Source organism: Diaphorina citri, unplaced genomic scaffold (assembly GCF_000475195.1).
Source record: "Diaphorina citri unplaced genomic scaffold, Diaci psyllid genome assembly version 1.1 scaffold157, whole genome shotgun sequence".
In the NCBI taxonomy this organism is placed as follows: Eukaryota; Metazoa; Arthropoda; class Insecta; order Hemiptera; family Psyllidae; genus Diaphorina; species Diaphorina citri.
In genome coordinates this window covers 151,124-178,713 of record NW_007377594.1, presented here as the reverse complement: position 1 = coordinate 178,713, position 27,590 = coordinate 151,124, and the positions used below count along the sequence as shown (strand labels likewise).

The 27,590-nt window shown below is 37.7% G+C and overlaps 2 protein-coding genes and 3 long non-coding RNA genes across 5 annotated transcripts in view; all 5 read right to left on the bottom strand.

Moving 5' to 3' along the window:
• The window catches only part of LOC103505218 (SWI/SNF-related matrix-associated actin-dependent regulator of chromatin subfamily A containing DEAD/H box 1 homolog), a 32,040-nt gene extending 10,400 nt beyond the window's left edge, over window positions 1-21,640 (bottom strand). Inside the window, exons 1-11 of the mRNA XM_026820570.1 lie at window positions 21,374-21,640; window positions 20,731-20,844; window positions 20,099-20,172; window positions 18,975-19,152; window positions 18,513-18,700; window positions 8,192-8,391; window positions 7,571-7,709; window positions 5,920-5,935; window positions 4,851-5,150; window positions 4,338-4,472; window positions 3,574-3,791 (exon numbers count right to left, since the gene is read on the bottom strand). Coding sequence (XP_026676371.1) covers window positions 3,574-3,791; window positions 4,338-4,472; window positions 4,851-5,150; window positions 5,920-5,935; window positions 7,571-7,709; window positions 8,192-8,391; window positions 18,513-18,700; window positions 18,975-19,152; window positions 20,099-20,172; window positions 20,731-20,844; window positions 21,374-21,640 — 1,829 coding nt within the window. The remainder of the gene's footprint in view (window positions 1-3,573; window positions 3,792-4,337; window positions 4,473-4,850; window positions 5,151-5,919; window positions 5,936-7,570; window positions 7,710-8,191; window positions 8,392-18,512; window positions 18,701-18,974; window positions 19,153-20,098; window positions 20,173-20,730; window positions 20,845-21,373) is intronic.
• LOC113465773 lies at window positions 630-2,199 on the bottom strand. The gene is made up of 2 exons (XR_003390382.1): window positions 1,927-2,199; window positions 630-728 (listed from the first exon to the last, which is right to left on the bottom strand). It is a non-coding gene; the product is annotated as an uncharacterized LOC113465773 (long non-coding RNA).
• On the bottom strand, window positions 8,887-9,436 carry LOC113465771. The gene is made up of 2 exons (XR_003390380.1): window positions 9,288-9,436; window positions 8,887-8,994 (listed from the first exon to the last, which is right to left on the bottom strand). It is a non-coding gene; the product is annotated as an uncharacterized LOC113465771 (long non-coding RNA).
• On the bottom strand, window positions 12,193-12,946 carry LOC113465772. Its single transcript, XR_003390381.1, has 2 exons — window positions 12,859-12,946; window positions 12,193-12,250 (listed from the first exon to the last, which is right to left on the bottom strand). It is a non-coding gene; the product is annotated as an uncharacterized LOC113465772 (long non-coding RNA).
• Window positions 21,641-22,292: 652 nt separating the features above from the next.
• Window positions 22,293-25,224, bottom strand: LOC103505217 (SWI/SNF-related matrix-associated actin-dependent regulator of chromatin subfamily A containing DEAD/H box 1 homolog). Its single transcript, XM_017442326.1, has 3 exons — window positions 25,097-25,224; window positions 22,847-23,046; window positions 22,293-22,366 (listed from the first exon to the last, which is right to left on the bottom strand). The coding sequence occupies exons 1-3, from the start codon at window positions 25,222-25,224 to the stop codon at window positions 22,293-22,295; spliced, it is 402 nt and encodes a 133-aa protein (XP_017297815.1).
• Between the last annotated feature and the right edge of the window lie 2,366 nt (window positions 25,225-27,590).

Genomic DNA, 27,590 nt, shown 5'->3' with positions numbered 1-27,590 from the left:
ACTTGAGACACAGGGGTTCCAAAATGTGAAAGGTTTCGGATACACACCAAAAACTTGAAATTTAGATAAATGATTTTTTGATGAAGTGCAAAACGAAAGGCAAGAAGAAAAGAACAAAAGATGGTTAAAGAACCTCTTGAAGAAATGCTTTGGAATAATAAGACAGAGGGAAAATGTACCCCAAAAGGCTGAATAAAATAAGATTGATCTAAAATTCTAAACAAACAAAGGACTTCAATATAACTATTTGTTCTTGAGGTGTTCCTTCTAATTATTATCCAATTCTCTTTTATTTAAGAATTTAATTTGAGCACACCCATGAAGCAGAAGTGAAAAACGAGGTTCAAATTTATGTGAACCTCAAGGAGGTCTAAAAAAGATAAGCCTAATGAGACTGAAGGATATTTACTGTTTACTTATAGTAAATTGATAGGTCAAGTAGTTGGACGCTTATTCATCATAATACTCTGTAGTTCCTCAGTTTTCTACATCAAATCTTGATGAAGAGTAATAGGGCTTCAACACGTATTTCTTCATTTTTATGATACTTTGTAAACACCTAATAACTAATTGAAAATATTAACTATTTAACTAATATTCTCCACCAGAATGAAATGTTATGAAACTTACCTTTCAGGTGGCAAAAGCACGGAAGAGTTTGATTGTCAGCTGTACAAATTCATAGGCCTAGAATTTTGAGCTGGCTCCAGCTTCTTAAGAGTTCAAAACTGAAAATATAAAAACAATGAAATTCAGTACATGGGAGACAGAGAATGGAGGAGGTGAAAATAAATAAAGGAGAAAATGGGAGGGAAAGAGAGAGAGAGAGAGAGAGAGAGAGAGATCATCATTAGTTTTACAAACCCCAAGACAGAAGTACAGAACCCAGAAACTACCTATGCATCTCCAGCCAAAATAAAGTGAAATACCTAGCCAAGTGTGGAATTGTTAAAGGGTATTTTATGTAGGTAGGTAAGTATACCAGAAGTCAGAAGAGAAAATGTTATCCTGAATGTCTTACTAAAGGTAGGTAGCTGTAGGTAGGTAAGGTACTAGCTACCCAAGTAGGTATGTAGGGAACCAACTAGCCAATCTCCCATTTGAATCAGTTCCATTTGTTTGTCCACTTCACTGTAATAGGTTTTATGATCAAGTAAAAACAGATTGATGGAGGTGATTCTAGACAAGAAATACAAACTAACTACAAACAATTTTTTCTTCTAGCTTACAACCTAGTCAGTTTGCTTGTCATTTTAATAGGTTGTCCACTTCACTGTAATAGGTTTTATGATCAAGTAAAAACAGATTGATGGAGGTGATTCTAGACAAGAAATACAAACTAACTACAACACAATTTTTTCTTCTAGCTTACAACCTAGTCAGTTTGCTTGTCATTTTAATAGTCCATCTGTAGTTTGCCTGTCTACCTTCCTCTATGTTTCCTTGACTTAGGAGATTAATTCAATTAATAATCTGATGTGCAAAGTAGCTACTCCTGTTCTAGAAGTGTTTCATCTAAATAAAAAGCAATCATAGAAACATACACTGGCAAAAAACTTAACTTTATAACCTACAAGATATACACTTGGAAGGAAAATCTGAAAATGAACAAAAAGAAGAAAATACATTTTTTTATCTTTCTTCTTTTTTCAATTTCACACAAGAATGATCACATTACATTGTAATCAATGTGCTGCTGCTCTTTTTTTTTTTCATTTCTAGCTACAGTGCACATCATCTTCCAAAGTCAACTGAAAATCTATACAGTTTGAAATGTTTATGATTATGTTCTCCATATTTCATTCAATTTTCCAACTCGAATGGAAAACAATCCCTCCTTAAGTCATACATTGGGGATCACTACCATCAGCTTATCCCTGAAAATTCCATAGCTATCTTAAGACTTGGGTATTTTTTAAACATTACCTTTGAAAAAATAGATGAAGTATCTTATTTGTACAAGAAATGTATTTACTCTTAAATCACCACATATACAATCTCATTTATACACCGAGTAAATAAAAAAACACATTGGTAGGTAAAATAATTTGAAACAAAAGTTGGTTTATTTAATTTAAAGTTAAAAATTAACTATCCACTCATTTATTTTCTTTGTAAAACCAACAGAAATTTCCTATGAAGCTATTTATTTTTTGTTGAAATAAAATCATAAATTATGTTAGAAAAACACTATGGGGTTTAAAACATATTCAGTGAAAATACATTCAAGAAATATGGTTTCTTTCAATGCATACTGTACGAGTAAAATATAATAAAACGGTGTTCTGTCCACAAATTTGCAGAGGGCATCATTACATATGAGGTATTTTCACTTTGCACTTTTCGCGCAAGAAGTTCTACATCTTTCTTTGCGCGAACAGTAAGACGTGGAATAGCGCCCTGAAAATTTAATTTTAATTGCGCTAAGCATGAATATTTGTCACAAATACACTGTGCTTAATTTTATGACTTGACTTGGATTCGAAAGATCAACTTCCGGATCCGAAGTCCATCACGTTAACCACTACTGAAAATTGTAATTCATCATCGTTATTAAACGATGTCAAATCCCACTTTCAACGCCATGGCTCTTTTTCTGCCTTTAAAAAATCCCCGTCGCGTCGTGTAAAGACAAACAATGTATTTACACAAAGTGAATACAATGCTTTATTTATTCAGAATTTTAAGCTGAACAAATAGGACATATGCCCATTACATTAAAACAGTTTAGGGTTTAGGTGATGCTGAAGCTAGTGAATATAATTACACAAAGTGAATACAATGCTTTATTTATTCAGAATTTTAAGCTGAACAAATAGGACATATGCCCATTACATTAAAACAGTTTAGGTGATGCTGAAGCTATTGAATATAGCAAGACACAGAAGGGAAGGGAAGATATTGCTTTAGCGAAAAAATCTGCAACTCGACCAGGAGTTATCTTGAAATGCCCGAAGGAAATAAATAACAAATTAAAGAAAACATACGAAATTCCATTCTGGGAAACAAGCATTATCTAATTTTCACAAAATCCGAATGCCAAAGAATTTTTCCCACATAATTTGTATTAAAATGTATATGACAGTAGATCGGTAACATGGTCAATTATGCTTTTAGCATGAGCAATGAGATAAAAGAAGTGTTTTATTTAGACTGTCAGCTTAACACTAGAAGTCCCATTACGCTAACAGTTAATAGGGATCATATTGGTTTACCTCGTTAAATTCTTAAACAAATTAAGGCAAATATTTTCTATATTTTGTCTATATTTTTCCTCTAATAGTCCGTTTGTCATACAGGTACTTACGCCTATTATAATACTGCTCGATTTATACTACCAAGTCCACTATACTATACTGCTCCAATGCTCCATTGGTTCTACAAGGAATACGCTTCAAGCTAATTAGGCTGGTCAGAAAGTTCTGCTATGTTGTTAAACCCATAAAATACACGAGCCTTGTTTAAACTGCTGGGGTAAAGTCTCATGCTAGCAGGATAAACAAGGTATATTCTATTCTACTTATACTTGAGTATTACTTATTGGAATTTGGTAAAAGAGATGGTTTTTTTTACCTCGAAGACACCTGAGTGGCTCCGTCCAGGCGCAAATGTCTCCAGCCTCGTATGTCCATATAGTGCCCCAATATATCCAGCACGAATATGAACTGCGAGAATATGAGCACGCGATGTCCGTTCTTCTTCAGGTCGGGCAGGATTTCGTCCAACTTCTTCAGCTTACCGGACTCCACGACGAGATCGTCAGGCACTTTGTACTTGGCACAGTCCAGTGTCTGTAGGGAAGCAAATTAGCAAATCAGTAAAGAAAAAAAGTCGAGTCATTCAATAATCCATTTTTTCTTTCTTTTTCAATTCTCTCCTAATCCTAGCCTAGCCCAAGAATCGAATTTGGGCATTCAAAGTACGAATGGCAGGCAAGAGGAAATCTAATAAATGTTATCTATTGACAAATAAATAATAGCAATAATAAAACAAGACGTGAGATAATTGCATTGCTGTTCCTCTGTAGAAATAAAACAGCTAAATTATGTACTTTTATCACAGGAGCATATCACAAGAACACCAAAAGTAATTTGTCGCTGGTGGGAATCGAACTCGGAGCTTTCTGAAGGACAAACAAACTTGTTACCACTGATTCAAATCTGTTCTTAGAATATTAATGTTGAGTTGTGAAGTATTAATGAAACTCTGTTTCGTGTTAGTATAGGCCGGGCGACGCGACGCTTCGAACTCTTGACGTTCACGCTTGATGAGAAATGTGTAGGTATAATTCTAATCCTGTGAGAGCATATTCAAGGAGTAGGAAGTTGGGAACTTACCTTGTGTTTTAGAGACAGCTGATGAATATCGTAGTCGGACAGCCAAGAGATATCCTCAAGAATATACTGGGGGTTTGTTCCTTTGTACGTTGGATCCTCAACTAGACAGTCTGCTATCTCCCTCAGAGTATTTTCCTGAAGAAATAGAGAAAAATGTAAGAAATACACACGAGTTAGGTGGGTACATCGGATAGAATCTTCGAAAATTGGTTACCAAAAAGTTACAATTTTAGCCATATACCTATCGGTAAAAAACCAACCACACATTGCTGTCTCCCTCATGAAATTGATGACATTCATTATTCGCTGAGTTCTGCTTCTTCGTCTTCAGTGCTTTAACAATGCTCATGTTTTGACACCACTAGGTGTCTCAGTTCAAACTTTTAACTAAGGTGCACTGTGAACTGTGCCACACAGTCGGACAGTTCTGTTCAGGAAAATAAAAGTACTCCATAGATTCGAAGCCTTGCAAGGGTTTAAGAACTCTAAGAGTTCCAAGAACATGTCACTTACCTGGAAATAATATCGCAGACCCAGCGGATGATTGGCCATCTTCCTCAGCATCATAAACATGGACATGTGGGATATCTCGTTACTCCTGTTCGAACCTTCAGGATTAGCCGTCTTCTTGAAATCCTCCATAAGGCCCCGGTACTTTTCGGCCTGGGACGGAATCATGGGGACTTTGATAACTAGGGCAGTCTTCTTGGGCAATTCGGTGAGGACGTCTTTCTTCAGACGTCGCAACATGAACGGACTGATGATTCGCTTCGCTTGATCCACCTGCTCCACTTCGAACGTCGCTTGTTCTTTCTGTGAAAAGGAAATAAGGAACAGGAGAAAAATTAGTTCGAACTTTGGAATAGAAGGGAGCTGAACGACTGGGAGGAGTAAACACAACGTAGATGTCTCTGGAAGCTAGCACCGGCTTCACATATCCCTCATGCGCTATCGGAGTGAGTGAGATTATTCATTTTTGTTTTATTAAGCACGGATCCACAAAGTGAGTTTAAACTCTGTTTAAGTTAAACAATCTGATTATCTGATTGGTTCATTTTTTAAAAAATGCCAAATATCACATTGCTTTATAAGAGAGTTCAACTTAAAACGAGTTTAAGAAATATTCTCAATTCAGGCATTTTTATTTTTAATGTGTGTTTTATTTAAAGGATAATTGATGATTGAACCCCAATTCTTACACACGACTGGGAGGAGTAAACACAACGTAGATGTCTCTGGAAGCTAGCACCGGCTTCACATATCCCTCATGCGCTATCGGAGTGAGTGAGAATATTCATTTTTGTTTTATTAAGCACGGGTCCACAAAGTGAGTTTAAACTCTGTTTAAGTTAAACAGTCTGATTGTGATTATCTGATTGGTTCATTTTTTAAAAATTCCAAATATCAGATTGCTTTATAAGAGAGTTCAACTTAAAACGAGTTTAAGTAAACTCTATTTGTGGACCCGGCCATAAGGGTTTAACGCCACTGTAGGTATAACTGATAAGGTTTTTCGTAATGTGGACGTGGACTTTACCATTCATTCAGCGACAAGTTACCCGCCTCTCCATCTTAACCTCACCCAACCCAGGAAAAGCCTGCAGTACGCGATTGCCTTAGAAATATTCTCAATTCAGGCATTTTTATTTTTAATGTGTGTTTTATTTAAAGGAGAATTGATGATTGAACTCCAATTCTTACACTTAACAAAACCTGAAGGTTCTGGGTTCAAATCCCGAGAGGAGAGACATTTTCTAGCCCAACTTTTCCGTTCTCAGATAGGAATGTGCCTTAAAGTAAAGCGAAAGCGGTTCCGAGGTACAATATCTTTTTGAAGTAAATAATTTATAATCATAATGAGGGGACCCTCACCTGTCAAATACTCTCTTGTCTTCGTATCTCGCATCGTCTTCAGAATCTGAATCCATCATGGCGGTTTTTTTCCTCTCTGAAAATCAAATGGTGAGCAATACCTATTAGCATTATGTCGACTGAAAACAGAATAGTACAGTTGTGCTTTTATTGAAACAATAACCTATGATAGTCTAAAGTCTAATCGTTTAAAGCTTCATTTGGTTCAAGGTCCAATGGTTTAAGGTTTAACTGCATGTGTTTCGAGATTGAAAATAATAAGTACTCTTTTTTATTCAAATTTTCATTTCTCTAGTTTTCTGCGTTTTAAAACACTTGAAGTAATCCCCCCCCCCCCAACTGTTGGTGTTTAACTTACTTTTCGTTTTGGATTGTGCTCCTCCAACTAGTCGCCGTTTTCCGGGAGGCTGAAATAATAAAATCAAAGTATTAAAAAAGAAGTTTCTAATGATGATGATAATAATAATTATAATAAAAAGCTTCAGTCCCTTAGCTCTAGAAATAAAATTATTGAGATTCGAACCCGAGTTATGCGGTATAGCTGGCGAATGCCTCAAAAATTCCATTTTATAAGGAAGATTAGCAATTAAAATTATATGGTTTCACGTGTAACAGATGGAATAAAATAAAAAAGGACCTAGATTTTTTCTAATGAATGTTCCACCGCCGTTTTTGTTTTTAGCTGGCAAATGCCTCAAAAATTCCATTTTATAAGGAAGATTAGCAATTAAAATTATATGGTTTCACGTGTAACAGATGGAATAAAAAAGGACCTATATTTTTTTCTAATGAGTGTTCCACCGCCGTTTTTGTTTCGTAGCAATGAAACAACTGCTACATTAGACGCATGTGATCTGTGTCGTAGCATGCCCATCCTTACCTGTCGACCTCCAGAGGAGCTGGATACTTCTTCCTGAGGTGCCTCCAATACATTGAGTAGGTATTCCATACCTCGGCTGGGATTGAACCCACGCCCTCCTGTTTACCAGGCGAGCGCCTTGACCACTACACCACCGAGGTGGGTCAAGTGGAAGTTTTGTTGAGTTATCCGTAAAAGAATACCGTGAGTCGGGTGAGCCCCCAAATCATCTTGGATGTTAAAAAAAAAGTAAAAACTTCCAAGCTCCAAAAAACTATTTAGGAATATTAGGCGCTACCCCGCCAGCTAGTTTAAACACAAGGAAATCAAGGCTAAACAAGTTCCGAAGGTCACTACACAAGAGTCAATTTGGCTCCAGTCCATGGTCCCCAGTGCAAATGGATTCCAGTCAAACAGAACCACCTAAATTTTACTAACTTCACATTCGTTACAAAAAACATCGTTAACTCTACATAAGTTATTTAATCGAGTTTACACTTACGTAGTGAGAATCACATCCATGTTGGCAAAGTCGGTCTTGATCCAATCATTTCGAATAGCTCTCCTCTCCTCTGGAGATCCATAGTAGAGAGCTACCCTCAACATTGGACACCACAACTCGAACTCATTCTCCCAATTGGCTGAAAATACAATAGGGTATATATTAGCATAACGTCATATTTCTATTAGGTAGGAGTATTGAAAATCCATCCACTTTTATTTTATAAATTCCTTTGATCTTACCTGCTTTCCCTAGGTTAAGGTTGATGTCATTCTACTTCATTCAACTATAGTGTAGCTGTAGACGCACTATATTACTTTGGCGACATTTTCTTTGAAATCATCTTCTGTAAAATACCCCGTCAATTTAATTTAATTATTTATCTTGTTATTTTGAGGTAAAAAAAAAACGTCTTGACGATTTTGTCTTGGGGCCCCCGAACAGTAGGGTTCTAATGAGGGATATTCAGGTACATAATTATGTCGTTGTACCCTACTTCCTGAGACGGACTTTGGTCGCATTCAGGTACCCTCAATTGAGCCACTGTTATTGCCTGTGGCTTAACAGGGCTGGTTTTGTCACAGTTTGACGTCCTCCAGCGAGACGGTACTTTGTACTTACACAGTGTGGAGGAAGGAACTATAATCAAATGAGGACTCTTGGGCCTGGACAGGCCTGCTTCATGCAGATAGGCGAGGAAAGATATCACTTGTATGGTTTTGCCGAGACCCATCTCGTCAGCCAGGATTCCACATAGCTGCTGATTGTGCATGACGGCCAGCCAGTTCAGACCTACCAACTGGTAACCGGCCAACTTTAAGCTGAAACAAGACGGGGAAAATGAAATTTGGGGCAAATGGACTTAATAGGATTTTAATGGATACATAGTAGAGAACTCTTCACAAACAGAGTACAGACCAAATTTTGTTTCTACAGCAGCCTAAAGAACACTTACCTGAAGCTATAACTCTTGGTCCTGTCAGCAGACTTGACCCAGGGGTCCTTGTACCAACTGATGGCACACTGGGGGATGACATGTTTAACAAAGGTTTCATACGAGGTGTACCAGCTGAACCCGGTACAGAGGCATACTGAACTGTGCCACTTTTCTGAACCGTGCAGTTGGCAGGCAAGACTTTGATGATGTTGGAATTGGTGTTTGAGTTTTCACCATCAGACAGCACTCGGATGTAGCGTACCTCGTTGGGGTCATCTGAGTTGCCACTGGTACTGCTGCTAGCAGCAGGGGGAGGCTGTAATGAAGGGGTTAGAATTACAACAGTGCTAATGCAGTTGGCAGGCAAGACTTTGATGATGTTGGAATTGGTGTTTGAGTTTTCACCATCAGACAGCACTCGGATGTAGCGTACCTCGTTAGGGTCATCTGAGTTGCCACTGGTACTGCTGCTAGCAGCAGGGGGAGGCTGTAATGAAGGAGTTAGAATTACAACAGTGCTAGGTAAATAGGTATTTAGATACTTTCAACAGTAATTGGGTCTTGAGTTAGAGGTAACCCCCCTAAGCAAGGTTGTTCTCTATTAGTCTATTACACATGGAACTCTTAATATACAGAAGACAATGAAGCCACATTGGCCATTATAAAGAACTCCAGAAACAATTTATAGGTAGACTTTGAAATTAAAATTCTGAGTCAATCTTTTTGATAAAGCACAGAATCAGATGATTTAGGACAGATCAATAACAGCTAGGTATTTACCTCGGGAGTCTCCAGTTTGAAAATGTTCACTTTGACAGGCTCTGAGTCAGTGGTAGAGATAACCGAATCTTCTGTCACTCGTACCAAGTTGGCATAAACATTTGAATTGGGTCGAAGAAATTCCTCCAGGCCTATTTCTTCAATATCGTACTGTTTTGGAAAACCCTTTCTTAGTGAGGGAACGGAGATAGTGGAGGAGGCACTTTTCTACATTCTTCGATAAAGCTTTGATTTGTGTGGTTTTAATCCAATTTCGACTCCTGGACCAATGCCCATGGCCACTTATCATTATTTTATATTGGTCGGGCAAGGCATAGTCTAGGAGGCAGAGGAGTGGGGAAATTTTCAATTAAATTAGCTGCCTGCCTATATGGACTCGTATGTAGGTAGAGACATGGAATCTTTGGGGAGAAGTACTTATGGATACAAATTGGACTTTGAGATTCTAGGCATGTATTTGGGTCTCGGTCTCTCCAGATAAGACTGTCTCAATGTATGTCCACACATGTCCACACATAGTCGACGGCCGCCCGGTTTGGACACATGATAAAGCTTTGATTTGTGTGGTTTTAATCCAATTTCGACTCCTGGACCAATGCCCATGGCCACTTATCATTATTTTATATTGGTCGGACAAGGCATAGTCTAGGGGGCAGAGGAGTGGGGAAATTTTCAATTAAATTAGCTGTACCTGCCTATATGGACTCGTATGTAGGTAGAGACATGGAGTCTTTGGGGAGAAGTACTTATATATGGATACAAATTGGACTTTGAGATTCGAGGCATGTATTTGGGTCTCGGTCTCTCCAGATAATACTGTCTCAATGTATGTCCACACATAGTCGACGGCCGGCCGGTTTGGACACACCTTAATGTCTAGCACAATAGCCAGCCTACCCTACGAGTATTAACAGAAACGTCTAGCCTAAAAGGCATTTGAGTCCGCAAGCTCATACATGCCTAGTTGAGACCCAATAAACTTGGGCCTGGTTGAGGCAAAATGAACCAAAGTCAATCTTTGTAAAAAGAGGTGCATTGATTAAGAATTCCGAGAGCCAACGGAGATTTATTTTGAGGGGTTGATAGGTCCATATCTACTATGTAGATATACTTACATATAGCTAGCGACCTAAGGTACTCGACTGTACCTATATGTGACAGGGTCTGAGACATTAATCCATTTAATACTAATCATATCTGACCTAATCGCCTAAACCTGAAAATTAGAATGGAATATTTAAGGGTTTTTGGGTTTTTACAGGGCAGGTACATTTTTACTCTGTATTTCAATCAAGAGAAAATGAAAGAAGCCTAATTGATTTTGGTTTAATCAAGTTCAATTCGGAAGATATCCACCTAATTCTTTTATGAGTATTTTTTTTCTATTTTAGTCCGGTCCTAGTGGTAGATTAAAAGCTGGGTTTTATTCGTAGTCGTAAGTAGATATTTCTAGGATTCCCAGAGCACAAATCAACCGGAGCAAATATCATTCTTCTCCTAAATGAAATGTAAAATGCATTCCTTGTCTAATTCCTTATCCTTCTGATAAGAAGATCCAGAATTCCCATGGAACGTGGAATTGATTGTCTTTTTTAATCTTTCACCCTCGCTGGCTGTGCCTGATGATACTTATCCTCAAGAGACGATTCCACATAGAAAATATTGCTAGTTTTAATTTATTATACATAGACTCGTAAGTATGACACATCAGTACAAAATAAATGAAGAATATAGGTATGCATATTAGGTAGGTACCTATGCGGACTCAAGTATGGCTTCCTAGTTCCAAAGGAGGATCAAAATGGTCATAGAATAGGTAAAGTGAAATAAGAGGCACGGTTAGTCCAGTGATAACACACTTAACATGCAAAAGATCACTATCGCGGGTTCGCTTCTCACTCACAGACTCACACTTCTCACATACAACAAAGAGGTGCTCTATTAAACTGTTAGTTTGAAAATGTTCACTTTGACAGGCTCTGAGTCAGTGGTAGAGATAACCGAATCTTCTGTCACTCGTACCAAGTTGGCATAAACATTCGAATTGGGTCGAAGAAATTCCTCCAGGCCTATTTCTTCAATGTCGTACTGTTCTTTGATGGAGTTACCGATGACAGATGAGACAGATTCTTCTACTACTACACTAGTGGATGTGCTAGGTGTGGCTGTGGTGGAGGAGACACCGTTCACTGGAGAGGCAGAAGCTTGAGGAGTATCTTCATCAGAACCTACAACTAAGAAGAAAGACATGGAAAACGGGAAAATCAATCTTTGGATTCTCTATTTAGAGTGATGGGTCAAAAATAAGTTATTCTTTTCTTTTTTCTTTTTTTTTTTTTTGCCAAATAAGACTACTGGCCAGTGACATGTTGAGATTTAGTCTATAAACAACACATACCATCCTGGGGCTTGTTTTTCTTCATCCCTAGTTTACAAGAAGTAGGTATGTACATATAGCATCCCTAATTCATAAGAAGTAGGTATGCCTGAAGATTGCTTTGAATTCTCTAGCTGAAACCCCATGTATAACTTAAGACCTAAGGTACTCGACTGTACCTATATGTGACAGGGTCTGAGACATTAATCCATTTAATACTAATCATATCTGACCTAATCGCCTAAGCCTGAAAATTAGAATGGAATATTTAAGGGTTTTTACAGCGCAGGTACATTTTTACTCCGTATTTCAATCAAGAGAAAATGAAAGAAGCCTAATTGATTTTGGTTTAATCAAGTTCAATTCGGAATATCCACCTAATTCTTTTATGAGTATTTTTTTTTCTATTTTAGTCCGGTCCTACTGGTAGATTAAAAGATAAAAGCTGGGTTTTATTCGTAGTCGTAGCAGCTCCAAATCCTGGTTTCTTGTTGAATCTAAATCTTCTCAAATTTTTCAACAAACTTGGTGGCTCTGCCATAATACCATGAAATTGACAGGATAGGAATCAAGATAGGGGCACACACTGTAATAAAAGAATTGATGAATAAGTTGAAAATTGATTGGAAATGTAACTGTCCAATTTTTGTGCAGTTTACTGTTAGTTCTGGGTTGTGTCCCTTGGTAACAAGGATATGGAAAGTTTTCAATCCAACCTATGAAGAGCTGTAAAAATGTTTCCAAGACTGAGCCCCAGATAGGAGAAAATTGGCAAAGTGTCCCTAAAAGAATATTTTTTTCAAGAACAATAGAAAGCTATTGATTTCTGTTCCATAATAGAATAGAAAGTTTTCTAGTGATGGTCCAAGAGGACACATATGAAAACAAAACAAGATATAAAGCTCAACTTTTATTACATGAAAATAAGTTTACTCTTTGACCTTGTGCCAAGCAATCTCCAGTACCTATCTTGACAGGAATAGTTAATATTTTCGGAGAGTATTATCATGAGTCTTATCAATTCAAAAAGTAACCGAACATTTCGGTAATTAAAAACCTGATAAAAAATATTCGAAAAAACGTTTTTTGTACAGGTGAGAAAGTGTAGCTAAGCAGATACTGCAAGCTTTTCCATAGGTCGGCAGGACTTGATCAAGATATCTAGGATTTTGGGTGTGAGGAAAGTTATCTTACCAATTAATTAAAACCTAGAGAACCAAAGTTCCAACATGAATTCATAAAACTTGGAGAAATCCTTGAAAATTTGAGATTTCTTCATTTATTTGAGAATCTTCTTCTTTTTCTTCGCCTTTTCCCGTGTTCAGACGGGGTCGGCGTTTTTCGTCAGCCTCTCAATCAGAATCAGCTCTAACTAGGGTGATTGCTTTGTCTTCATTTATTTGAGAATCTTCTTCTTTTTCTTCGCCTTTTCCCGTGTTCAGACGGGGTCGGCGTTTTTCGTCAGCCTCTCAATCAGCTCTAACTAGGGTGATTGCTTTGGTTGGCCGTTTATCGACATAACGATCATCATTATGGCCTTTTATTAACCATCACGATCATCATTACGGCCGTTTTTCGCCTTTTGTCGACCATCACTATTTCGGCCGTTTATCGACCATCACGATCATCATTATGGACTTTTATCGACCATCACTATCATCATTGTAAACATCAACACATTGTACACGAGTCATGGATGGATCATTGAGATTGGAATGAAGGATTTCACGTCGCAGCACTCGCAGTGGACTGCTGATCTGGAGACCCAGGTTCGTCGTCCTCGGATCAGGAAATTCCCAGAGCTTCATGAAGGAGTTGTTCAATATTTCGGCTCTCCTCTTCGTCATCTGTTGGAGGGGGAAATAACAGTAGATTAGGTCTTTTTTTTACATTTACACCACATTCTTTGTGTAAAATTATCATGCCCACCAGTGACAAAAAATATTCAACCAGTGTTGTAAACATGTGCCTATGTCTAATCTTGTACATAATTTCACTTTGAAATCGTCTTTCCTCTTGAACTCTCTTCAGCATTCAATCATAGAGAGATCTGCAAAAATTAAGATTTCAGCTTTCCAATCAACATTGGTTTGCCATAATGCCAAGGATCCTTCACGACTATAGTGACGTAGGCAATACACCCCTAACAAGCTCACAATTAGGGTAGTAATGACCTCAAAAGACAAATCTACGAGTGAGAGACAAGCACTAGGTCAGGTGAATTGTATTCTTTACCACACCCCACTTCCACTTAGCCAGAATTTCTGGAGAAAAAACTCCTAGAGTAATACAGAGGTCCTATGTGCAGCCTGAAACATGAGACAGGAGTATTACAAATTTCAATCAAAATTGCTCAAAGAATATACTTGTGAATGGATGAGAAAAGAGAAAAATAAATATTTAATTTATAAAATAGGTTCTATTCTTTATAACACACTGGAGTCCTGAGGCTGGAACTTGGCCTGGTGCACTGCCGTGTGCCTGGATCATCTTTAATCCTGGAGATTGGTTGGCAGCTCTCTACTTTAATGCCTTCTCTATCACATCATTGTAGGTCTTCTTTCTTTGCCTTCAGAGGGCTTCAATATTTGGTTGATGTATGCCAATCTTTGTCTCTTCTTCTGCTTCCCCAGTTACCTTTTATTCTTCCTTCTATGACATGAACTAAAAATTAATGGCCTTATTAAGTGCCCAAACCATTTCTACCTCCTTTCTCCATACTTGTATTTTCTTTTCCACAAGTTCTAATTCAAATACACTTTCATTGCTCATTTTTCCAGTCCATTTGTTCTTACACTAGATTTTCATACTTACATGGGACTTGCCAAAGATCATCTTGATGGTGTCCATCCTATTGAAAAACATATGGGGCATAACGAAGATAAGCAAGGACATAAGTTCCAGGAGGTTATTTTGTAGTGGAGTCCCCGTCAACAAGATCCTATGTGCAGCCTGAAACATGAGACAGGAGTATTACAAATTTCAATCAAAATTGCTCAAAGAATATACTTGTGAATGGATGAGAAAGGAGAAAAATAAATATTTAATCTATTTAATCTATAAAATAGGTTCTATTCTTCATAACACACTGGAGTCCTGAGGCCAGAACTTGGCCTGGTGCACTGCCGTGTGCCTGGATCATCTTTAATCCTGGAGATTGGTTGGCAGCTCTCTGTTTTAATGCCATCTCTTTCACATCATTGTAGGTCTTCTTTCTTTGCCTTCAGAGGGCTTCAATACCAAATTCTCAAGCAAATGTGTAAAGACTAAAGAGTTCTATACATCGGTCAGGATTTGAACCAACAATCTCCCACTTACAAGGCAAACGCCAAACTATTACCGAAGCCGGTATGTTCAATTTTTCTCATTAGGCCGTTTGTTTATCAAGCAATAATGACCTTTTATCGACCATCACGATCATCATTGTGGTGGTTTATCGACCATCACGATCATAATGATGGCCGTTTATCGACATAACGATCATCATTATGGCCTTTTATTAACCATCACGATCATCATTACGGCCATTTTTCGCCTTTTGTCGACCATCACTATTTTGGCCGTTTATCGACCATCACGATCATCATTAAGGCCTTTTATCGACCATCACTATCATCATTAGGTATGGTCGTTTATCGACGATCACGATCATCAATATGGACTTTTATCGACCATGACTATCATCACTGTAAACATCAACACATTGTACACGAGTCATGGATGGATCATTGAGATTGGAATGAAGGATTTCACGTCGCAGCACTCGCAGTGGACTGCTCATCTGGAGACCCAGGTTCGTCGTCCTCGGATCAGGAAATTCCCAGAGCTTCATGGAGGAGTTGTTCAATATTTCGGCTCTCCTCTTCGTCATCTGTTGGAGGGGGAAATAACAGTAGATTAGGTCTTTTTTTTTACATTTACACCACATTATTTGTGTAAAATTATCATGCCCACCAGTGACAAAAAATATTCAACCAGTGTTGTAAACATGTGCCTATACTTCTTCTGCTTCCCCAGTTACCTTTTATTCTTCCTTCTATGACATGAACTAAAAATTAATGGCCTTATTAAGTGCCCAAACCATTTCCACCTCCTTTCTCCATACTTGTATTTTCTTTTTCACAAGTTCTAATTCAAAAGAATTGGTCATTTTTCCAGTCCATTTGCTTCTATTTATTCTTATGGTTTAGAAATGTCTAATTCTTAAAAAAAAAAAAAAAAAGTTGACTTACGTTGATGGTGATCAGGTTTTCGTAGCGTTGAGTCTTCATGTTCTTCAACATGTGTGCCTCATCGAACACGACATAGTGCATGGGTCTACTCCTGAACAGCTTCCTCTCCTCGTAGCAACTGGTCACCATACTGTAGCTTGCATTTTTTTTAAATTAATTTCAATGTATTTATTTCTCCAAGTAATTTTAATAATTCAAAAATTAAATAACAAATAATTTGATATTGCTAATAATGTCAATAAATATAGAAGAAAAAAGATCAACATTATTTTACAGTTTAGATATTTTCAAAATAACAATAAAAGAGTTGGTAGCATTGAATAAAAATTGTATTAAAAAGAGGGGGAGACAAGATACAAGATACTGGAATATCCTTCAGGGGCGTATTAATAATTTTTAGGGGAGTGAGCTATAAAACCAGGGACCCATTTTAAAAACTCCTTAGGGGCCACTTTTTTTTTACTTGTCATATTCAAATTGAACATGGCTAACAGAACAGTGCTTTATGCATTTTCCAAGTTTTACGCAAAGCAGATTGAAATTGTATAGGTACCTACATCACTTATTACTGAAATGATATTGAGCAATTCTATTTGAGCAACTACTTTGGTAGGTACTGATATTTTTAAGAAAAACTTTCTAGCGTAAATATTTGAAATTCATGGTTTTAAAGAGACATTCAGAAATTCAGATGTAGTAAGTAGGTAAGGGCAAAAGGTGTGTTGGTGAATCAAATTAAATGTTTTAAGTGTAGTGCTCTAACCTGTTAACTGGTAGTTGGTTGGTAACATCTCATTTAGGATAATATTAAACTGTGAAACTGTTCTGACTTGGCAAATACAGAGGGAAATCTTACCATTATCTTTGGAAGTGACTTCTTTCTCTAGGTTCAATTTTTCTGTGGCCACCTTGAATATATTTTCTTCCACGGTGCCTTCACTGATAAGCCGCATGATGGTGACGGGCCTGAAAATATACATAACATTGATATTAATAATAGTGCCTTGATAAGATCAGGGTGTCTACCAAAATCAAAAAATGAAATTCCCTGACTTTTCTCTGCTTTCCAGTCCATTTTTTTTCCAAAACTTCCAGTCCACTTTTCCAAGATTCAAAAATATCCTTGTGCCCTGTTTCAGGAAGGTACGCTGCGGTCGTAGAAAGCTCAAAAGGAACTAGCGGTTCTCACGACTTTACCTTTAGCCACAGCTCGCTCAAATTGCAGACAGCTTCCATAATTTATGATGATCAAAAGTGTCCGCAGGCCGGACCTCGAGAAACGTACGGTTCGACCGCTATTTACCGTCAAATCTTTGTAAAAGCTCAAAAAGAGTTCGCAATGCTTAGGCCTTTAGATTTCAGCCAAAGTCGCTCGAACTTGGCATAGAGATTCGATACAGTATGTAGATCAAATATATCCTTGGGCTCTGTTTCCTGAAGGTACGGCTCGGCCGTTATTCCGGACCAAAGTTCCGCTATTTAGGGCTATACAGGGATAAAGCTCAAAAGGAACTAGGGCTTTAAACCTATATAAAACATGAAAGTTTCGAAAGTTACCAAACTCCTGAATGTATTGTACTCACTTGGTTTGTCCCACCCGATGACATCTGTCTTCAGCTTGCTTGTCATTGTACGGGTTAAAGTCCACATCGTGTATGATAACAGTGTCCGCTGCCGTCAGGTTAATGCCCAGACCTCCCGCCTTGGTGGATAATAGGAAAGCGAATAGGTCCTGATCTCGATTGTACTCGTCGATTAGCTCTTGTCTGGGAGAGAAAGAGAAAAGAGAGATAGACATTAAAAATATGTACTACTTAAAAAAAAAAAGATAAAAAAGAGGAAAAAGGGGGATTTTTAACTTTTCTAAGCATAATCAAAACACCAACCTAAAGTTCCGAAGTCCAATGCATTAATCACTACATCACTGGGGTTGGTATTTGAAGAAAATGTTCAGTACAAAAATGAAAATAAGTATTCTTTGTTGCCTCTAGGGCGCCATTGGACTTTCGGAGTTTGTAGTGAGGTATTCTTATAGTATTGAGCTATTGAGGTAAAGTACATGAAATAAATAAATGCCATTTCTTTGTGTTATTATATCAGAACGTTGGTGCTCATTGCAGCATTGTAGGATAGCTGCTGATTGTGCATGACGGCCAGCCAGTTCAGACCTACCAACTGGTAACCGGCCAACTTTAAGCTGAAACAAGACGGGGAAAATAAAATTTGGGGCAAATGGAGAGAAAAAAGGGGGATTTTTAACTTTTCTAAGCATAATCAAAACACCAACCTAAAGTTCCGAAGTCCAATGCATTAATCACTACATCACTGGGGTTGGTATTTGAAGAAAATGTTCAGTACAAAAATGAAAATAAGTATTGTTTGTTGCCTCTAGGGCGCCATTGGGGTTTCGGAGTTTGTAGTGAGGTATTCTTATAGTATTGAGCTAGTGAGGAAAAGTACATGAAATAAATAAATGCCATTTCTTTGTGTTATTATATCAGAACGTTGGTGCTCATTGCAGCATTGTAGGATTTTTCCAAATATCTCAATAATCTCATAGTAAAGTAAAGGTAAGGTACATAGAACTTATACAGATTTCAGAGCACGGATACTTACTCATTGTTCAATATGGAAGGCTGTTTCTTGATATAGGTGACACCCTCGGCAATGGTCTTCTCGGTTTTGTACGCCAACTTCTCACACTTCTTCATCAGATTGGACACAACATCCAGGGAGGTCACCAAAGCGGACACCCCGTTCAAACTCGAACCCCCCAGGCATTTGGCGCTCTCGAATTTATCCACCTAGAAAAAGGAAAAATAGAGAGGTTATTACTGAGGTCTTTTCGTCCCGAAAGCAAAAAGAGAGCGAATTTGTCCACCTAGAAAAAAAAACAACTACGGAGGACTTATCGTCCCGAAAGCGAAGGGAGAAGGACAGGGTAGGAGAAAGACAGCCGTTCCCAGAACGAACCTTATCTGTCAAGGATAATGATAGGATTTTGATTTCTTTTGATGAATAATATTAAAAACCCTTAAAATAATAATAAATCGGATGAAAATAGAACAAAACGCTCACCACATCCTTCCAGGAATTGAAAGGTCGGAGTTGTATGATGGTGTCGACTTTCTTCTGTGTGATCCCGGGTATGAGTTTCAGATCTGTCTGAGTTCCCTTCTGCAAGAACTTGAGAACTTTCTTCCTTGTACCAGTCAGCTCGTAGTTGTTAGCGCCGCCTTCATTTTCAGAATCGTCACTGAGGGGGGAGAGGGCAAAATAAGAGCCATCTTAGTCACAAAAGCCTCTTAGCCCTACTTATAGCAATACCAGTCATCTTACAAATTCTTGAGAGTTCATAGCAACGGTCATTAGATTAATTATAATTAGACTTACTTTATCGTGGACATTCGCTGCTATGTAGAAAGCCCAGAAGTGGTTAGGTAGTAGAACAGCCGCGGGAGACACTAAAGTACACTGGGATTTCAACATAGCATCGAGTGTCCATGATAAAGTAAGTCTGATTACCAAGAGCCATGTTATCTTTTTGGAATAGTGTATAATGAAATACAACTGTTAATACAGAAAAGATAATCTTAAAGCCTGACAGTGAAAGAGAAGATTCAGACACGCTAACAAAACCCCGCCTTCATTTTCAGAATCGTCACTGAGGGGGGAGAGGGCAAAATAAGAGCCATCTTAGTCACAAAAGCCTCTTAGCCCTACTTATACCAATACCAGAGTCATCTTACAAATTCTTGAGAGTTCATAGCAACGGTCATTAGATTAATTAGACTTACTTTATCATGGACACTCGTTGCTATGTAGAAAGCCCAGAAGTGGTTAGGTAGTAGAACAGCCGCGGGAGACACTAAAGTACACTGGAATTTCAACATAGCATCGAGTGTCCATGATAAAGTAAGTTTGATTACCAAGAGCCATGTTATCTTTTTGGAATAGTGTATAATGAAATACAACTGTTAATACAGAAAAGATAATCTTAAAGCCTGACAGTGAAAGAGAAGATTCAGACACGCTAACAAAACCTGAAGGTTCTGGGTTCAAATCCCGAGAGGAGAGACATTTTCTAGCCCAACTTTTCCGTTCTCAGATAGGAATGTGCCTGAAAGTAAAGCGAAAGCGGTTCCGAGGTACAATATCTTTTTGAAGTAAATAATTTATAATCATAATGAGGGGACGCTCACCTGTCAAATACTCTCTTGTCTTCGTATCTCGCATCGTCTTCAGAATCTGAATCCATCATGGCGGTTTTTTTCCTCTCTGAAAATCAAATGGTGAGCAATACCTATTAGCATAATAATAATAATAATAATAATAATAATAATAATAATAATAATAATAATAATAATAATAATAATAATAATAATAATAATAATAATAATAATAATAATAATAATAATAATAATAATAATAATAATAATAATAATAATAATAATAATAATAATAATAATAATAATAATAATAATAATAATAATAATAATAATAATAATAATAATAATAATAATAATAATAATAATAATAATAATAATAATAATAATAATAATAATAATAAAAAGCTTCAGTCCCTTAGCTCTAGAAATAAAATTATTGAGATTCGAACCCGAGTTATGCGGTATAGCTGGCAAATGCCTCAAAAATTCCATTTTATAAGGAAGATTAGCAATTAAAATTATATGGTTTCACGTGTAACAGATGGAATAAAAAAGGACCTATATTTTTTTCTAATGAGTGTTCCACCGCCGTTTTTGTTTCGTAGCAATGAAACAACTGCTACATTAGACGCATGTGATCTGTGTCGTAGCATGCCCATCCTTACCTGTCGACCTCCAGAGGAGCTGGATACTTCTTCCTGAGGTGCCTCCAATACATTGAGACCATCCTCATCTTCATCACTAGTAGCCGCTATCCTTGCTGGCCGCTTCCCTGGGATCTGAAGAAACAGAGTACACAACCATATAATAATTCTAAAGCATGTAGTGGATTGGCCAAATTATTCATGTATTGCCAAATCTAATCATATAAATTGGCAATACATGAATAATTTGGCCAATCCACTACATGCTTTAGAATTATTATATGGTTCAAATTAGAAAAACTACATACGAGTACAGGCCAATCCACTACATGGCTTAGAACGAAATGAATCTGAATGCAAAATACCTAAATACTTTCCTTCCTATAGGATAGGGAAAGTAAGAGCTATCAAGAGCCCTGTCTCTTTAAGTAGCCAGGATATACAGGAAGTTGTTCCAATTTTCCAGAGAGAAATAGAATGTAGATCAAAAGTGTTGTTGGGGCTGGATTAAAAAAAAAAATGTATGGTTTGGCTGCTACTCAAGGCAATAGTTTTTGTCTCACAGCTCATACAATCTTTCCAGAGGGAATTGATAGATTTAGGTCTCATTTAAGTACATATTTCAAAAGCTCCCATTCTGCTCTTTAGGTCTAATTTAATTTACCTTGCCTATGGGAGAGCCATCACTCAGCTGACTCTGTGGGGTTTGTGGGGCAGCCAGCGTTTTCTTGATGAAGTCTGTCGAGCTGTTGGGGGAGTAGTAGGATGCAGGGCGCGGGGTTTGGGACACAGGACGGGGCATGTTGTGTCTAATGTTGACCAGATGGGATCCCAGGGTACGCTGAGGGGAGGGGGAGGGGGTCGGGGCTCGGTTGAGAGTGGCGCGGGGGAGAGTACGAACCACTTGACCTGAAATATTTATATTGAACATTATTATTTTAACAGAGCAACCTCCGTGGCCGAGTGGATGTCACACTAGGCTTGCACAAAGGATTAGATTCCCGGTGGGGCCGAGGTTTTTTTCGGCTCTGTGCTTGGAGTTCAGGGTGCACTCAGCCTCGTGAAGACAATTGAGTAGCTGCTTTAATCAAGTAGCAACCAGTGGCAGCATTACAAGTCGAAGAGACAAGCAATAATAAATATGATTGAGTAAATGAAAGACTTGTAATACTGTGATACCCACGAAGTTGTGAAAAAGTTCTCTGCTTTACCACAAAGATTTTTTTTTTTCTTTCCTTTAAAGCGCTTTAACACTACATACAGTAGGTTGTTCGTGCTACCACAAAAATTCATGATCTGATTTTTTATTTTATTATTATTATTTTCGATATTATTATTTTAAGAACTGCTTATTTAAAACTTCAAGTTAAAAAAAAGAGAGAATTATGTTGAGGGAACATAGAGAGAACTGTAGCAACCAAGGTCTTATCATTATAAAATTGAAGATAGAAGGGCAAGATGGGAGGAAGCCAGTCATTCCAAGAACTGGCCTTATCTGTTTGGGATAAAGTTTGCACCCAGCGGGAATCGAACTTGAGATCTAGTGCTTACAAGGTAGGTGTACTACCTAATAATTTGAGAACTTAATAGAGAGATCCATAGTAGAGAGCTACCCTCAACATTGGACACCACAACTCGAACTCATTCTCCCAATTGGCTGAAAATACAATAGGGTATATTAGCATAACGTCATATTTCTATTAGGTAGGAGTAACGAAAATCCATCCACTTTTATTTTATAAATTCCTTTGATCTTACCTGCTTTCCCTAGGTTAAGGTTGATGTCATTCTACTTCATTCAACTATAGTGTAGCTGTAGACGCACTATATTACTTTGGCGACATTTTCTTTGAAATCATCTTCTGTAAAATACCCCGTCAATTTAATTTAATTATTTATCTTGTTATTTTGAGGTAAAAAAAAAACGTCTTGACGATTTTGTCTTGGGGCCCCCGAACAGTAGGGTTCTAATGAGGGATATTCAGGTACATAATTATGTCGTTGTACCCTACTTCCTGAGACGGACTTTGGTCGCATTCAGGTACCCTCAATTGAGCCACTGTTATTGTCTGTGGCTTAACAGGGCTGGTTTTGTCACAGTTTGACGTCCTCCAGCGAGACGGTACTTTGTACTTACACAGTGTGGAGGAAGGAACTATAATCAAATGAGGACTCTTGGGCCTGGACAGGCCTGCTTCATGCAGATAGGCGAGGAAAGATATCACTTGTATGGTTTTGCCGAGACCCATCTCGTCAGCCAGGATTCCACATAGCTGCTGATTGTGCATGACGGCCAGCCAGTTCAGACCTACCAACTGGTAACCGGCCAACTTTAAGCTGAAACAAGACGGGGAAAATGAAATTTGGGGCAAATGGAGAGAAACAAGCGGGGCCCGTCCCTCCGGGAATTTTTCGATCTTGGTTAAAGAAAATCAGTATTTATGTACCTACCTATTTTATTTATTATTCAGTTTATTATTATTCTTGATTTGATTTTTTGATTTTACTTTCATGTAATGATTTAAAATCAAGACTAGAGCCCGTTCTCCCTTTATTCCCAATATAAGGTTCAAGTCACCCATCCATTTATTGGCCTTGCTCGGCGTAGCTTAACATAGGTAACGCTAAAACCGGTCTTAAATGATCGACTAAAGTGTTATCTAAAACTTTCTCGCTTTGAGTTCATAGGTCATCGCGACAAATTTCGAGATCAGAGCTCATTTGTGAGAGAAAATGTGAAAAAAATCCCCCAAAAACCAGGTTTGGATAAGTCCTTCTATGGGAACAGACAGACAGACAGACGACACCGAAGCGAATACAATAGCCCGTCCCTTATACCTTTTTTTATTACTATCGTAATAGTAAAGGAAGGACGGGCTAAAAAGTGTGGAGTCGGCTTTAAAAACAAATTCAGCAGGTAGGTACCTATAGCAAGGGTGCCTGAGAAACTTTCAAATTTTACTTTCTCACAAGTTCTATTTTTAGATTCTGATTTTCCTTGTTTTGGGTTTTTTTTTTTGAGGTGGGGGGTAAAAAAAAAGTTTTTTTTTTTTTTTTTTTTTTTTTTTGCCAAAAAAGACTACTGGCCAGTGACATGTTGAGATTTAGGCTATAAACAACACATACCATCCTAGGGCTTGTTTTTCTTCATCCCTAGTTTACAAGAAGTAGGTATGCCTGAAGATTGCTTTGAATTCTCTAGCTGAAACCCCATGTATAACTTATGCAATTTTTTTTATTTATTTATTATGGGACTGGTTGCTCCTCTCCCAAGAGAGTATGCAATTAACACTGCGACCTCTGTAGATCTATTGTGACCAGTATTTTTTCCCCTGCCCAAGCTGCTATACCCTGGCCTTGATGGAACCTAGAAGTACCCTCACTGGTATATTTCAACCTCCCCAGTTTCTCTAAAATTAACCTGCAGCACCTCTAAAGAGTCCGCATACTCAGGTTTATTCCAGAGAAAAGCTGTGAGTCCATAGACTATCCCATTAAGAGGATACCAAGAGGTGTCATCAAGGCCAGAGAGCTAGCTAAGGGCCCCTAAATTGTAGGGGTCAGATGAGGGATATTCAGGTACATAATTATGTCGTTGTACCCAACTTCCTGAGACGGACTTGACCATAGTCCCATTCAGGTACCCTCAAAAGAGCCAGTGTTATTGTCTGTGGCTTCACAGGGCTGGCTTTGTCTCAGTTTTACGTCCTCCAGCGAGACAAACCAGTATGGTAATAATAGGCAATAATAACTTTCTAGTGCAGCTATTGAAATGATCAAATAGATGATTTTATGTGATTTTTCACGATAGATGATCTTATGTGTAACTTTGTTAGTCTCAATATTTTTTTTAATTTTTATAGTTTTTTCTGAGATAATAAAAAAAAATCATGAGAATCACCAATTGGGTGAATATGACTTACTTTTTTTTTATTATTTTTTTTTTCCAGAGGTTTGATAGAGAGAACTGCAACTGATAAGATCTTATCGTCCCGAAAACGAAGAGAAAAGGAAGACAGGACAGGATAAAGCCAGCCGTTCCGAGCCTTATTTCTTTAGGATAAAATCCGCCCTGAACGGGAATCGAACCCACGACCTAGCGCTTACAAGGTAGACGCGCTACTATTCAAGCTAACTAGGCTGGCTGAAGTTTTGTATGTAAAGTTCGTAAAAAAAAGTATTTCCAGGAGGGCCCATTTTTGGAATTAGCCCCGGGGCCCCGTTAGGAGGGTGCCCTGAACTCTTCTACATCACCTATTCTTTTTCTTCCCCTTACTCTCTTCTTCATCTACTCATCACCCCCTCCTATTACACTCTTTCACCTTCCCCTCCCTTCATACTCTTTGTCTCCATTATTTTGCCTAATACCTTCATACCTTCCCTTTACACTCCATTACCTACCCTCCCTTCCCCTCCCTTCTGATCCAATACATTGAGACCATCCTCATCTTCATCACTAGTAGCCGCTATCCTTGCTGGCCGCTTCCCTGGGATCTGAAGAAACAGAGTACACATGGTATGTATATGATTAGAATTGGCAATACATGAATAATTTGGCCAATCCACTACATGCTTTATAATTTTATTATTATATGGTTCAAATTAGAAAAACTACATACGAGTATAGGCCAATCCACTACATGGCTTAGAACGTAATGAATCTCAATGCAAAATAAATACTTTCCTTCCTATAGGATAGGGAAAGTAAGAGCTATCAAGAGCCCTGTCTCTTAAAGTAGCCAGGATATACAGGAAGTTGTTTCAACTTTTGGTGGATTTTTTTCATGTCCCATTTTTAAAGCGCGCTCTAGCGGTCAAGGAACAAACGAAGTTTGTGAAGACTACGGTAGTCACGCGCCAGTGAATACCGTAGTCTGAATAAGAACCGTTTACACGAGACAAGATGGAAAGGTTTAACACTTTGGCTTCCATCCAAAACGAAAAATATCTTTCTCCTTTTACAATAATACCTATATTATATATGAAAAAAATATATTTTTCTTTTTCTCTTAACATAATTCTCTCTCTCTTCCGAATATGATCAGAGATTATTAAAATAATTTAAGGAATAGGTGGGTGGTCATCGTGGCAATGCTAAATAAATTAAATAGTTACCTACCTATTTAAATCCTACTTAACTCTCACATCAAAACTTACCTAGGTACCATGGATTATCTCGGGATTAAGTTCAATGTTATAACTAACTTATAAACAAACTTAAAACAATATCGTCTAGTTAGGTAGAACTTATACCTACCAACTTTTTTCGTCGAACAAATGATATAGGTACCTAATCCTAATGATTATAGGTAAGTAAGGGTCTTTAGAAGAGATCCCTAAATTCGGCCAGGTACGGACGGATCCCTATTAGATTTGCCCGCCTTTCAAATTTCATCCTTCCTCTTTTGTTTTACACAGTTTTACCCTTCAAGTGGGGCCTGCACCTTCAAAAACATTTATTTTGTAGGCTCCTTTGAAATACCGTAGTCTGAATAAGAACCGTTTACACGAGACAAGATGGAAAGGTTTAACACTTTGGCTTCCATCCAAAACGAAAAATATCTTTTTCCTTTTACAATAATATAAATGAAAAAAATATATTTTTTTTACTTTTTCTCTTAACATAATTCTCTCTCTCTTCCGAATATGATCAGAGATTATTAAAATTAAGGAATAGGTGGGTGGTCATCGTGGCAATGCTAAATAAATTAAATAGTTACCTATATCCTACTTAACTCTCACATCAAAACTTACCTACCATGGATTATCTCGGGATTAAGTTCAATCTTATAACTTATAAACAAACTTAAAACAATATCGTCTAGTTAGGTAGAACTTACCTACCTACTTTTTTCGTCGAACAAATGACAGGTACCTAATCCTAATGATTACTTATAGGTAAGTAAGGGTCTTTAGAAGAGATCCCTAAATTCGGCCAGGTACGGACGGATCCCTATTAGATTTGGCCGCCTTTCAAATTTCATCCTTCCTCTTTTGTTTTACACAGTTGTACCCTTCAAGTGGGGCCTGCACCTTCAAAAACATTTATTTTGTAGGCTCCTTTGAGAACCCTCTAAATTATGACCATTCATTGAGAAGAAAGAGAAAAAAAAGGGATACGTGCAATGTTCGGTATTAATTTTATCTCTTCATGCCATGGACACCTTCTCCTTTCTACTTTACCTAATCCCTTATCCTGTTTTCCTCATTTCTCATTCTGCCACCTCGTCTACTTCACCTACCTATTTCTTTTTCTTCCCTTTACACACCCAGGATCGTTCATAGTGGAGTCCATCCGGTCCGATTTGCCCCAGGCTCCCCATTTCCAAAAGGGATTGGGTCAATTGNNNAAGAGCCAGTGTTATTGTCTGTGGCTTGACAGGGCTGGTTTTGTCTCAGTTTTACGTCCTCCAGCGAGACAAAAATTATTAAATTGTTTTCATTCCTCAATAATTAATAACAATAAATTTATTGTGCAAGTTTTTTAACACCCAAGTTTCATTTTGATTTGTGCAGTGTGCAGTTTTCTCTTGACTCTAAATACTTAAGCAATGTAAATTGTTTTCATTCCTCAATAATTAATAACAATAAATTTATTGTGCAAGTTTTTTAACACCCAAGTTTCATTTTGATTTGTGCAGTTTTCTTTTGACTCTAAATACTTAAGCAATTATCATAAGAATAAATAAATTAAAGAAGTGGTAAGTTGTACCTACATTTTTATTATTTGATGAGCTGATAACTGTAGGTAGACCCTATGATATTCAAGAGAGGATCGTTCAGGTAGTTTTTTCGTGATGATTAAAGACATTTTACTACTCTACATTTTAATTATTCAATACGTTTCATATGTATAGGCAATCCAGCCACAGATCTCCCCA

Bases quoted from the DNA above. Each gene is read 5' to 3' on its own strand.
- LOC103505217 (XM_017442326.1), bottom strand. From the start codon at position 25,224: ATGTGTACTCTGTTTCTTCAGATCCCAGGGAAGCGGCCAGCAAGGATA. The intron at 23,047-25,096 runs GTAAAGGGAAGG...GTCTTGTTTCAG, and splicing joins GGGAGGGTAGGTAATGGAGT to CTTAAAGTTGGCCGGTTACC. The intron at 22,367-22,846 runs GTAAGTACAAAG...TTGTATTTTCAG, and splicing joins AGTTCCTTCCTCCACACTGT to CCAATTGGGAGAATGAGTTC.